The sequence below is a fragment of the Mobula hypostoma genome, chromosome 19 (genome assembly GCF_963921235.1).
Source record: "Mobula hypostoma chromosome 19, sMobHyp1.1, whole genome shotgun sequence".
Lineage (NCBI taxonomy): Eukaryota > Metazoa > Chordata > Chondrichthyes > Myliobatiformes > Myliobatidae > Mobula > Mobula hypostoma.
Genome location: NC_086115.1, coordinates 13,134,318 through 13,146,981, shown reverse-complemented (window position 1 = coordinate 13,146,981; position 12,664 = coordinate 13,134,318). Strand labels below are relative to the sequence as shown.

The window sequence follows — 12,664 nt, the reverse complement described above, 5'->3', positions numbered from 1 at the left end:
ACAGCCAAAATCTGCAGAACTGTGGCAAGCTCTTCAAGACACTTGGAATAAGCTACCAGCCAACTTTTCTTATAAAACTGCATGACCGTGTACCCAAGAGAATTAATGCTTTTTAAAGGCAAAGGGTGGTCACACCAAATATTGATTTGATTTAGTTTAATTACAGTTTACTGCTCTTCATAGTAATCTTTTTGATATTTAGAAACTTTTCATTTTATTATTTTTGAAAATGTCCCCAAGACTATTGTACAGTACTGTATTTAACTTACTTTATTATACTGTACTGCTGATGCAAAACAATTTTCACAACGTATGTTGGTGATAATAAACCCGATTCTGATTCTCCTTAAGAGTATAGCCAGCAAAGTAGACAAACCTACACCTATTTTATCTTTTATGAACAGCAAAGGAAACTAGACCAAGTGCATGAGATACTAGATTAGATGTTGTACCTTTACTAGAATGTTAAATATTAATATATGACTCAAGACTCTCAGGCTATAGGAGCTCAGATAAAACAGTAATCTCCTCCTTCACTGTGGACAATATCACTGAGGTGGTGCAGACAACCTCCAGTTTGAACTCCTTTGTTCACAACAAAATGTACAACAGTTTGGGAACAGTCATTGAGGGTTGAATTGCTTCACCTACCGAGTATTGGAATTAGGAGAAAACAATACAGATGGCATACCAGCAGCACTAGGTGGTAATTACAGTATGACAATATTATTTAGGAAGGTTCCATTATAAATGCAAGTACATGGGTGCATAATGAACAAGGAAATGCATTAGACTATCATGTTACATAACAGACGCAAGGATTAGGAGCACAGCTGCACCACTCATTCCCTCCACCCTTTAAAATTAGAGCTAATCTGAGTGCAGCATCATCTCCACATTCCTGTGCCTACTGACCTCGGCTTACAAATATTCAAAGTCGGTTTCTACCACCCTTGGAGAAAGTTCAAATGACACTAAACCGTCAGACCTTTATGTTATAAGAACATAAAACAGTGCAGGCCCTTCTGCCAACCATTTAACCTGCTCCAAGATCAATCTAACCCTTCTCTCTCACACAGCTCTATTTTTCTTTCATCTGTGTACCTATCCAAGAGTCTCTTAAATGTCCCTAATGTATCTGTTCTACCACCAGCTCTGGCAGGGCGTTCCTTGCACCTGCCATTCAAATTCTACCTATGACATCCCCCCCCTATACTTTACTCCTATTACTCCCATCTGCATAAAGTTATTCAAGATTTAAATTCATTGCATGTGCAATGAACAATGAAATATGGTATTTGTGTTAAGAACCAACACATGAAGATGTGCTAGGCAGCCTGCAAATGTTGCCATCCATTCTGGCACTAACAACACACAATGCTCAGCAGAACAACACGAACACAAAACAAGCACCATTCCTCCTTTCCAAACACAGTCCTTCAAACCTAGGAGAGGCCATCTTCAGCCTCCAGCAGATTCGCAGACATTGGGCCTTTGACTTCCCCAATGTACTTGAAGATTCCCAGACTTGGGCTCAGGCCAAACGGCTTTGACTTCCAGACTAATGATTTGACCCTCAGGTCTCGATCCATGGCATCAACATCAAGACCCACCATCCACCCAACACAAGGCCTCGAACTCCTGACTCGCCAGTGATGGGACCCCTCATATTAGCCATTTCTGCCCTGGGGAAAACGTGCTGGCTGAGCACTGTCTATGCCTCTCATCTTGTACACCTTTATCAAGCTCGCTCAACCTTTCCTCGATGCATGCTCTCTAACCCAGGCAACATCCTGGTAAATCTCATTTGCACCCTGTCTAAAACATTCACATCCTTCCTATGATGATGCAACCAGAACTGACAGACATCTATTTATGGCTCAGCCAAGAGTCAGTTTTTAAAACCAGCCACTTCCTCACTAGTGATTGTGCAACACTCAACACGATGGAGGAACTCAGCAGGTCGGGCAGCATCCGTGGAAACGATCAGTCAACGTTTCGGGCCAGAACCCTTCGTCAGGACTGAAGAGGGAAGGGGCAGAGGCCCTATAAAGAAGGTGGGGGAGGGTGGGAAGGAGAAGGCTGGTAGGTTCCAGGTGAAAAACCAGAAAGGGGAAAGATAAAGGGTTGGGGGAGGGGAAAGCACAATGGGTAGAAGGAGGCGGAACCATGAGGGAGGTGATAGGCAGCTGGAGGAGGGGGCAGAGTGAAACTGGGATAGGGGAAAGGGGGGGAGGGAATTACTGGAAGTTGGAGAATTCGATGTTCATACCAAGGGGCTGGAGACTACCTAGACGGTATATGAGGTGTTGCTCCTCCAACCTGAGTTTAGCCTCATCATGGCAGTAGAGGAGGCCATGTACGGACATATCCGAATGGGAATGGGAAGCAGAGTTGAAGTTGGTGGCAACCGGGAGATCCTGATCTATTGTGGCGGACAGAGTGGAGGTGCTTGACGAAGCGGTCCCCCAATCTGCGTCGGGTTTCACCGATGTAGAGGAGGCCGCACTGGGAGCACCGGATGCAATAGATGACCCCAACAGACTCACAAGTGAAGTGTTGCCTCACCCGGAAGGACTGTTGGGGCTCTGAATGGTGGCAAGAGAGGAGGTGTAGGGACAGGTGTAGTACTTCGCTTACAGGGATAAGTGCCAGGTGGGAGATCCGTGGGGAGGGACGTGTGGACCAGGGAGTCGCAGAGGGACTGATCCCTGCAGAAGGCGGAGAGGGGTGGAGAGGGAAAGATGTGCTTAGTGGTGGGATCCTGTTGAAGGTGGCGGAAGTTGCAGAGGATAATGTGCTGGATCCAGAGGCTGGTGGGGTGGTAGGTGAGGACAAGGGGAACTCTGCCCCTGTTGTGGTGGGAGGATGGGGTGAGGGCCAAAGTGCGGGAAATGGAGAAGATGTGGGTGAGGACATCATTGATGACGGCAGAAGGGAAACTACGATCCTTAAAGAAAGAGGACATTTGAGATGTCCTGGAACGGAAAGCCTCATCCTGGGAGCAGATGCGGCGGAGACGGAGGAACTGGGAATAGAGAATGGCATTTTTGCATGTGGCAGGGTGGGAAAAGGTATAGTTGAGGTAGTTTGAGAGTCAGTGGACTTGTAGAAGACGTCAGTGGACAGTCTGTCTCCAGAGATGGAGACCGAGAGATCGAGAAAGGGGAGAGAAGTGTCCGAGATAGACCAAGTGAATCTGAGGGCTGGGTGGAAGTTTGAAGTAACGTCGATGAAATTGACAAGCTCAGCATGGGTGCAGGAAGCAGCACTAATGTAGTCATCAATGTAGCGAAGGAAAAGTTGGGGAGTGGTACCAGTGTACATTTGGAGCATCGACGGTTCCACATAACCAACAAAGAGGCAGGCATAGCTGGGGCCCATGTGAGTGCCCATAGCTACACCCTTGGTCTGAAGAAAGTGGGAAGAGCCAAAAGAGAAGTTATTAAGTGTGAGTACCAGTTCCGCCAACCGGAGGAGGGTAGTGGTGGTGGGGAACTGGTGAGGTCTATTGTCCAGAAAGTAGCAGAGGGCTTTGAGGCCTTCTTGATGGGGAATGGAGGTGTATAAGGATGGGACATCCATAGCGAAAATGAAGCGGTCAGGACCGGGGAACTGGAAGTTATTGAAGAGGTGGAGGGCATGGGATGTATCCCGGATGTAGGTGGGGAGGGACTGAACTATGGGTGACAAGATGGAGTCCAGGTAGGCAGATACAAGTTCGGTGGGGCAGGAGCAGGCAGAAACAATGGGTCTACTGGGACAGTCAGGCTTGTGGATCTTGGGGAGGAGGTAAAACTGAGCAGTATGGGGTGTGGGAATTATGAGTTTAGTGGCTGAGGATGGAAGGTCTCCGGAGTTGATAAGGGCGGTGATGATACGGGAAACAATGATTTGATGTTTTTTGGTGGGATCCTGATCCAGGAGTAAGTAAGAGGAGATGTCAGAGAGCTACCGTTTGGCCTCAGTGAGATAGAGGTCCGTCCGCCAGACTACTACGGCACCACCTTTGTCTGCGGGTTTGATTGAGAGATATCTTGCCAAAACTCACAGGGCCTTATCATATAATAAAAAATAAAATCACAAACGGTACACAAAATTGAAAATGCAAACTGGCTGAAATCTAAAGCTGCACCCCAGCTCAATAAATCCAGTAGTGCAAAAGTTCTCAACAGCTTCAGGCAACCAACAGATCAGCTGAAACAAGAAAATAGATATTTCTGGGAAATCAAGTCCAATTTTATTTTAAATCAAACTTAACTAATGGGAAACAAGATTACTGTACTGCAAATGCACAAAGTACAGAATTAAAGTTAAACACACAAGGATTGACAAACAACCAATGTGCAATGGACAAGCCTTGCTGTCACCCTTGCTAGTTTTTGTTCCCAATTTTTTTCCGCAAATTCTATTGTTTTTTTTCGCTTGTGAGAAAATGAATCTCAAGGCAGTATATGGTAACGTGTCTTGATAATAAATTTACTTTGAACTTTGACAGAAACTATAGTAATCTGCACAGTTCAAATGCATTTTAACTAGTTAGATCAGAATTAGTTTTATTATCACAGGCTCATGACATTGGCTCAGAATCGGAAGATCAGGATCAGATTTAATATCACCAGATGTGAAATTTGTTAATTTTATGGCATAGTACAATAAAAATACATGATAAATAAATATAAAGAAAAAACCTGCATTATATTAACTATTTAATAGACATATATACTTAAGTTAAAGTAACTGCAAAATTCAAAAAAGTAATGAGGTAGTATTCATGGGTTCAATATCAGTTTAGAAATCTGATGGCAGAGGGGGAAGAAATATGAAGTTTATTATTCTGTAGCAGCACCCGGTAGAGTGCAAAGACGAAGTTACCATAAATTATGAAACAAATAGTGCAAAAAAAATATTGTCCACAGACCATTTGGAAATCTGATGGCGGAGGGGAAACAGTTTCTGAATCATTGAGTGTGTCTCAAGGCTTTTAGAGAAACATATCCCAAATGGTGTAACGAAGCTGGCTGAGTTGAATTCCCTCAGCAAGCTTTTACATCCACATGCATCTTTCAGAACTTGTAGCACCAAATCAGTGGCTCACAGTGGCAAACGGAATATGTCATTGATAACAATTAGTTGGACTTGTTTTTGTCTTGAACAACTGGTCTACTTTGTCAACAGCAGCGTGGTGGAAGCCTTCAATGACAATGATTTCTGCACTAAATGCTCAGTTTGGACTTTTGGCATGACCACACTGTTCCAGACATTTTTACAGCCTTGGTCCAAAAATCCAAGAGCAGAATGCCAAGGTTGAGGCCAGAGTGATGCACTTAACATCAAGGTAGCATTTGACTGAGTACAGCATTAAGGCACACTAGTAAAACTTAAATTAGCCAATACTCCAGTAGGAATTAAACCTTTCTACAAAACGCAGTCAGACCGCTCAGCCTTAATTTACTATTGCAGGAGTATCTCAGGGCAGTATCCCAAGCCTAATCACCTTCAGTTGTTTTGTTCCTTCAAAAGATCTGAACTAGGGGCATTCACTGCTAGGTGCTCAATGATCAGTTCTATTTGTAGCTCCTCAGCAAACAAAATAGTCCAAGCTTCTGTGCAACAAGAACCAACAACATACGGTCATGGACCATTAAGTAGCAAGTAACATTTTCAGGCAATAACCATCTCCAACAAGTATCCAACTACTTCACCATGGCAGAGTCTCATTAATATACTGGGGTTTGTCATCAACCATGCCATCCGGGGGAAAAAAAACCTGCTTGATTTTCATCTCATTCACTTCCTTGAACATTCATTCCCTCCACCACTGAAACACAGAGGCAGCAGTGGATAAAATGGTAGTTACTCATCCAGGGCACTCAGACTGCAGACCCCAAACTGAAGACTTCTACCACCCAAGCACAAGGGAGGTAGGACACCCAACCTATATTTTTAATATAAAGGTAGTGAGTTCTGGAGCTCTTTCTCAAAGGGTAGTGGAAGCACAGTCTTTGAAAATTTTGACAATAGTTAGATGCATGATAATCAAGAGGGCAAGGAGTTTCCATGAGATATACCAGAAAATTTCTACAAATGCACCATGGAGAGCATACTAACTGGCTGCATCACCGTCTAGTTTGCACAGGATTGCAGTAAGCTCCAGAGAGTTGTAAAATTAGTCAGCTCCATTGTACACACCAGCCTCCATAGTATCCAGGACATCTTCAAGGAGCGGTGCCTCAAAAAGGTGGCGTTCCTCATTAAGGATCCCCATCACCTTAGTCATGCCTGGTTCTCATTGCTGCCATCGGGAAGGAGTTACAGAGGCCTGCAGGCAGACACTCAACAATGCGGGAACAGCTTCTCTGCCATCCAATTTCTTAAAAGACATAGAACCCATGAACACTACCTCACTACTTTTAAAAATTTCTATGTTTGCACTTAACTAGTTAAATGTGTATACTTACTGTAATTCATGTTTTTTCCTCTATTATTATATTGCATTGTACTGCTGCTTCAGAAACAAATTTCACAACATATGCCAGTGATATTAAACCTGATTCTAAATGGAGAGTTGAGGTCAAACTTAGATCTCAATAGTGGAGAAAAACTCAATAAGTAAACATGACTGAACATCCAGGCTACCTCATTTCAGGAGATGAGATAATTGATGTTAAAAAGTAAAATGTAATACACAGAGTTTGAAATAGCTCTGGTGTTTTCTGAGGACACTTTTGCTGTTCAACATCAGTACTTCACTTGCTAGAAATACTTCATTGTGGCAAAGCATCTTGTTTTTGTCCCCCTGAAAACTCCAACGAAAACTCAAAGGGAATAATACCCTTAGCTTCCAGTTGCTTGCTGTCCTTAAAGTTGCGAACAAAGGAACAAGGAAAAACAGAAGTGTACAAATTTAACATGCTAAAACAACTAAATTTTAACCTCTTTTGCCATCAGTTAGATACACAGCTAGTTAAATAGCAAAGCTATTTCTCCTTACTTGCTAAAACTTGCAAAGCAAGAGGAAAAAAGCTGATTTCACTGCCATCTACTTTGTGGCATGGATACATACAGCAATTTCAGCAGGAATGCACTCAAATTCCTTCTGTGAGGGAAGTATTACAGAAGAGGGATTGACGATTATAACAATGAACTTCATGTACAGCCAGTATTCTACACTAATTTACAAAAGCAATAACAAGGGGTCTAGAAATCATCCAGCAGACTCCAAAATGTTCTGAAGATGTCAAGCAATGTTTGGATGATCTGCTCGCAAAATAGTAATAAAATCTTATAGCACCCATTTTCCATCATATTTACTTCATTTTTCTTATCAAGATCACAGAGCTAAATACTTGCAGAATATTACTACTTTACATAGTGCCACTGTGCAAAGCAGTCCATTAGGAGAACCACTCCATGTTATGGACAAGTTTCACTCATCTATTTACATAGGTAAGCAATGCCAAGTCAGAATTTACTGGCATGTTGCAATTCAATTGAAGTGGCTCACATAAAATACTTACAAGCTTAAAGTTTTGGAGAGAGTGGGATAAAGAAAAAGAATAGGAAATTAACTTTTATAGTGAAGTGATAGATAGAGACAAAACACAAAATAATCTGCAGATGCTGGGGTCAAAGCAACACTCACAACACGCTGGAGGAACTTAGCAGGCCGGGCAGCATCCGTGGAAGCGATCAGTCAACGTTTCCGGCCGGAACCCTTCGTCTGAAGGACTGAAGAGGGAAGAGGCAGAAGCCCTATAAAGAAGGTGGGGGGAGGGTGGGAAGGAGAAGGCTGGAAGGTTCCAGGTGAAAAACCAGTAAGGGGAAAGATAAAGGGGTGGGGGAGGGGAAGCAGGGAGGTGATAGGCAGGAAAGGTGAAGAAGGAATAGGGGAAAATACAATGGGTAGTAGAAGGAGGTGGAACCATGAGGGAGGTGATAGGCAGCTGGGGGAGGAGGCAGAGTGACATAGGGATAGGAAGGGAGAGGGAGGGAATTACCGGAAGTTGGAGAATTCTATGCTTCCCACTCCCATTCAGATATGTCTCCCAATAGCCACCCACTTCAACTCTGCTTCCCACTCCCATTCAGATATGTCTCCCAGTAGCCCCCCACTTCAACTCTGCATCCCACTCAGATATGTCCATACATGGCCTCCTCTACTGCCATGATGAGGCTAAACTCAGGTTGGAGGAGCAACACCTCATATACCGTCTAGGTAGTCTCCAGCCCCTTGGTATGAACATAGAATTCCCTGCCCCTTCCCCCTACAGTCCTGACGAAGGGTTCCAGCCTGAAACGTTGACTGATCGTTTCCACGGATGCTGCCCGACCTGCTGAGTTCCTCCAGCGTGTTGTGATAGATAGAGACAAAATTCACAGTACTGTCAATAAATCGGTCTTAATAAAATTGGGCAAAATCTGTTGAGTGTCAAAACTGGACTGAGCCTGCAAATATAAGAGCCATCTGAAATCTATTGCTTGTTGCATGTAAAGTGCAGCTGGGTAAATCTGGGGTTGGGGATAAGTGGATGGGAAACACTTGTGGAATTTTGGAACTACTACAAAAAAAAAATACAGAGAAGCGTTAGATGGGTTGATCAGCCAAGTGTGTTGGAAAAAGTTCAGAGACCAATACCTGGACTGTCCCATGATGAACTTGGACAGCTAAAACTTTTATTTGCTGAAGTTTATAGGAGAAGAGCCTTGATTGTAAAACAAGGACAAGAGGTCTGGACAGTGGATGTTGAGAGGATATTTCTGGAATGAGAGGGTTACAGTTTAAAAGTAAGGTGTCATCCATCTAAAAGACAGCTGAGGCACAATATTTTTCCTTGAGGGTTATTAACCTTTGGAACTTTTCCTCAAAGAGTGATGGAAACATTGAGTATTTTTTAAGGCAGAGGTAGATGGATTTTTGATAAGGGGTGAAAGGTTACCACGGACAAAAATGCAATTTGTGGTATCATGTAGATTAGTTATGATTTTTTTAAAAATGAAAAATTAAGGGAGCTAAATGACCTCTTCATACTCGTATGTGATTTCATGTTGTGTTTGTCCTTCACGCTCTGTTTTAGTCCACGCAAACTACCTACTCTTTCTAACATCGACAAGACCTTATTATATTAACATTTTGCAAAGTGATAGCTTCAACAGTGGGAAAAACATTCAATAATTGGAATACTCAATTTTTTTTTAAAAACACAGGTTTTGCAAATTTTGGGTATTTCAATTGAGGGAATGGCAGCAGACACGAGGAAATACAAAGTCGGCAATAACTCAGGAAGCCACACAATTTGGGGTGGGGGAGGGCTTGGAGGTGTACACTGGATATGGTGCCACTAATGGCTCTGAGATCAGGTTACACATCTACTGATCTACTGATGTGCTCACCATGGGGCAAGATGATGCTGGCACCGTCTACAATAGCCTGGGCCAGTTCCAGATCATTGCATTCAATGGCATAGGCAGCTGCCTTAAGGGCATCCCAGATCTCTTTGCGACCCTCGAAGGCAGGCGCCGTATCCCAAAACTCATCCCGCTTGCTCCTCAGCTGGCCGTCAGTCATGGGATAATCACTTTTCCATTTTGGTCTCTCCTTTTTCAGAGGCTCATTACGACCTAAAAAGAATGAAAATCTTAAATCAGTTATAATTTAAAAAAACCTGGGGCAAGAAAATTAATTCAAATTGCCATGAATGACAGGATCACATTAAATCTTGGCAACCAAATAAAGCTAAGTTGACAGTGGCGTAGTGGTTAGCACAATGCTTTACTGTGCCAGTGATCCAGGTTCATCTCTGCGCTGTCCGTAAAGATGCATTTCTCTGCAACTTTTCATTGTTTTGATAACCTTCATGAGGGGAGTGAGACAAGTGAGCCAAACATGCACCCCCACCCCCCAGCACTCTAATCAAATTTTACTGGAGCACCATTGAGAGTGTCCTGACCAGCTGCATCATCGTCTGGTCAGGGAATTGCAAGGCCTTTGACTGCAAGTCCCTACAAATGATTGCAAGGACTGCTAAAAGTGCTGCACGTGCAGGGCATTTAGCACCATGGGTCCCTTCCACTGGCCAAAATCTTTTTCAACCGCTACCATCAGGCAGGAGGTACTGTAGCATTAAAACAAGGACTAATAAGACAGGAAACAGCTTCTTCCCCCAGATTGTGAGACTATTGAATTCACTGCCACCGTCCAGGTCTCATCATGTATGAAGTGCCAGTGGCATTACACTGCTGCCTTTTTAAACTTGTGTCATAAATGTACCTTACGCTAAATGTCGATCTTCCAAAATATATTTTATTAATTGTAATTTATTTGTAATAATATTACTTAATGTATTTTGTGTGAGATAGATGTATGTATTATACACCTTCCAGAAATACATTGTTTCATTTCGTGGTATACATATATACGGTTCAGTGATAATAAACTTCAACAATTAAAGTTAATCCTTAATTTTTAATCATTCTAGGAACAATATCCTTTTATGCCATTAAATATGGCCACCAATTAGTTCACACTGTTATTTCTTTGAATCAGAAGAGATTTATACATTTATTATAATTTTGGAAAGGTGATAACCACGTATATTGCATGGCTACTCCCCTGGATGTCCAAGGGACATCTAATTGTGGAAAGTTAATTTGATCTCTGGAACATTTGGCAGGAAGCAATAGATAAACTTGAAGCAAAAGTTGGCCACTTGGCAACTAGAATATGCTCTGCCGCTCAATAAAATCATGACTGATCAATTAATAACCTCAACTCTGCATTCTCATCTACTTCCTATACACTTTAAACCATATCTGCCTCTCTTCAAGGTACAGCAAAAACAGAGTTGCAAATATATGAGAGACAAAAAAGCCTCATTTGTTGAGTGATCCATTATTTTGAAAATATAGGTTGAGCATGCCTTACCCAAAGTGCTCGGGGCCAGAAGTGTTTTCAGATTTCAGGTATTGAAATATTTGCTCTATATAATGAAATAGCTTGGGGATAGGACCCAAGCCCAAACCCAAAATCGATTTACATTACATATACAGCTTATACATACCCTCTATAGGTAGTTTTATCTTATATTTTTTTTTAAAAAAGTTTGCACATGGGACAATTGTGTACATTGAAACATTAGAAAGTTAAGCTATCACTACCTCATCTGCCCAGGTGGACAGTCAGTGGCTGTTTGGCATTGCCATCATTCCGGACACTGAATTTATCTTAAGCAGTCTGTTTTGCACATGTTCATCACACATGTACTGATGTAGGCATTCAGCATGTTAGATTTTCATCAGCGATGACCTTGGCAAACTCAAATGAATTTTTTTGCTGCTTTGTGATCGGTTGACACTATCACCGCAAATCTTTAAAAATTTAATGCCATGCCTTGTCTTAAATTTCTGCAACCAGCCTGCTGAATATTCACAATTACCTTCAATTTTCAGTTCATTGTGATAGGTCTTTCCTTGTTTCATGATCAGCATACTGTTAAATGGCATATGTTCACTACAAAGTTGATGAATCCACTCTTTTAATAAATAATCGAAATCATTTTTTGCTTTATGCAATCTTTTCTATTTTTCATTAACTTCTGTTCATTACTTTCAGCATAGAAGTTTAACAGTTTGTCCTTCTGTTTCTTCAGGTCATAGATATGGTTGTTCCAACATTATACTCTGTCAGATGCTTCACCCTTACACTGCGGTCAACTTTGTGTCATAGATAAACAAACGCCACCTCCTTTTTCATTTCACTGCTGCCCACAAGGGTAACTGCAGGCCTTCGTCATTTTCCACAATATCTTTATAGCAGAGAAGGAATACAAAACTGTCCCATGATTAAACTAGGATTAAACTGGGTGATTGCTGGGAGGTGTGGCTCGAAGGGCCTTCTTCACATTGTATCTCAATAAATAAGCAAAACATGGTAATTACTGAATAGTGCATGAAGGTCTGGCCATGATGACTACTGGAAAAAAACTGGTGCCAACAGAGCCCCACTCAGGGTATGTGAGGTCACTTCTCAGAACTGACAGTGGTGCACAGAGACCTGTGCATTGCCTGGGAACCTTCCCAGCACCTTCTGGAATCTTCCAGTGGTGGTGCTCAAAAAATTGTTCAGATTTTGGAGGTTTCTGGATTTTCAGGTGAGGGGTGCTCGACCTGTAGTTCTATCTGCTCTAAACATCCATTATCAACCTTCAGAATAATGCGCATTTCAGTCAAGTCCCCTTTTAATTTTTCCGAACTCCAAGTGACAGAAGTCTAGCCAGTCAAACATTTCCTACTTATATTCAAGTCATTCTACTCATTTTAGCAATAGTGTCTGAACCATCTCTGTCCATTATTATCTCATCTTTTTAAGACCAACACTAAACTCCATGTGGTCTCACTAAACCACATATATTAATAATTCCCTTGTATTCAACTTATTTTGCAATAAATAGCAGCATTCATTTGCTTTTTTTTAAAAAATCATTTGCCACACCTGTATATTTGCCTTTTGTATATCATTGCCAGATTCCCACTTGAGCGTCTCCAAACTCTGCAACTTCACTGAGATGCATAATTTCACCTGACAGTTTCTTTTAAATGATTTTAGTGTCCTTGGCAAATTAAGTAACCAGATTTTGAATGCCTTCACACACGATGAAAAGATGAG

General features: G+C 42.1%; 2 protein-coding genes across 2 annotated transcripts in view; one reads left to right on the top strand and one right to left on the bottom strand.

Moving 5' to 3' along the window:
• ubtd1b (ubiquitin domain containing 1b) overlaps positions 1–12,664 on the bottom strand; it is a 107,259-nt gene that overhangs the window by 13,137 nt on the left and 81,458 nt on the right. The window contains exon 2 of the mRNA XM_063071384.1: positions 9,394–9,621. Coding sequence (XP_062927454.1) covers positions 9,394–9,621 — 228 coding nt within the window. The remainder of the gene's footprint in view (positions 1–9,393; positions 9,622–12,664) is intronic.
• LOC134358835 (zinc finger protein 154-like) overlaps positions 1–12,664 on the top strand; it is an 81,549-nt gene that overhangs the window by 41,478 nt on the left and 27,407 nt on the right. The gene's annotated exons all lie outside the window — the stretch shown is intronic.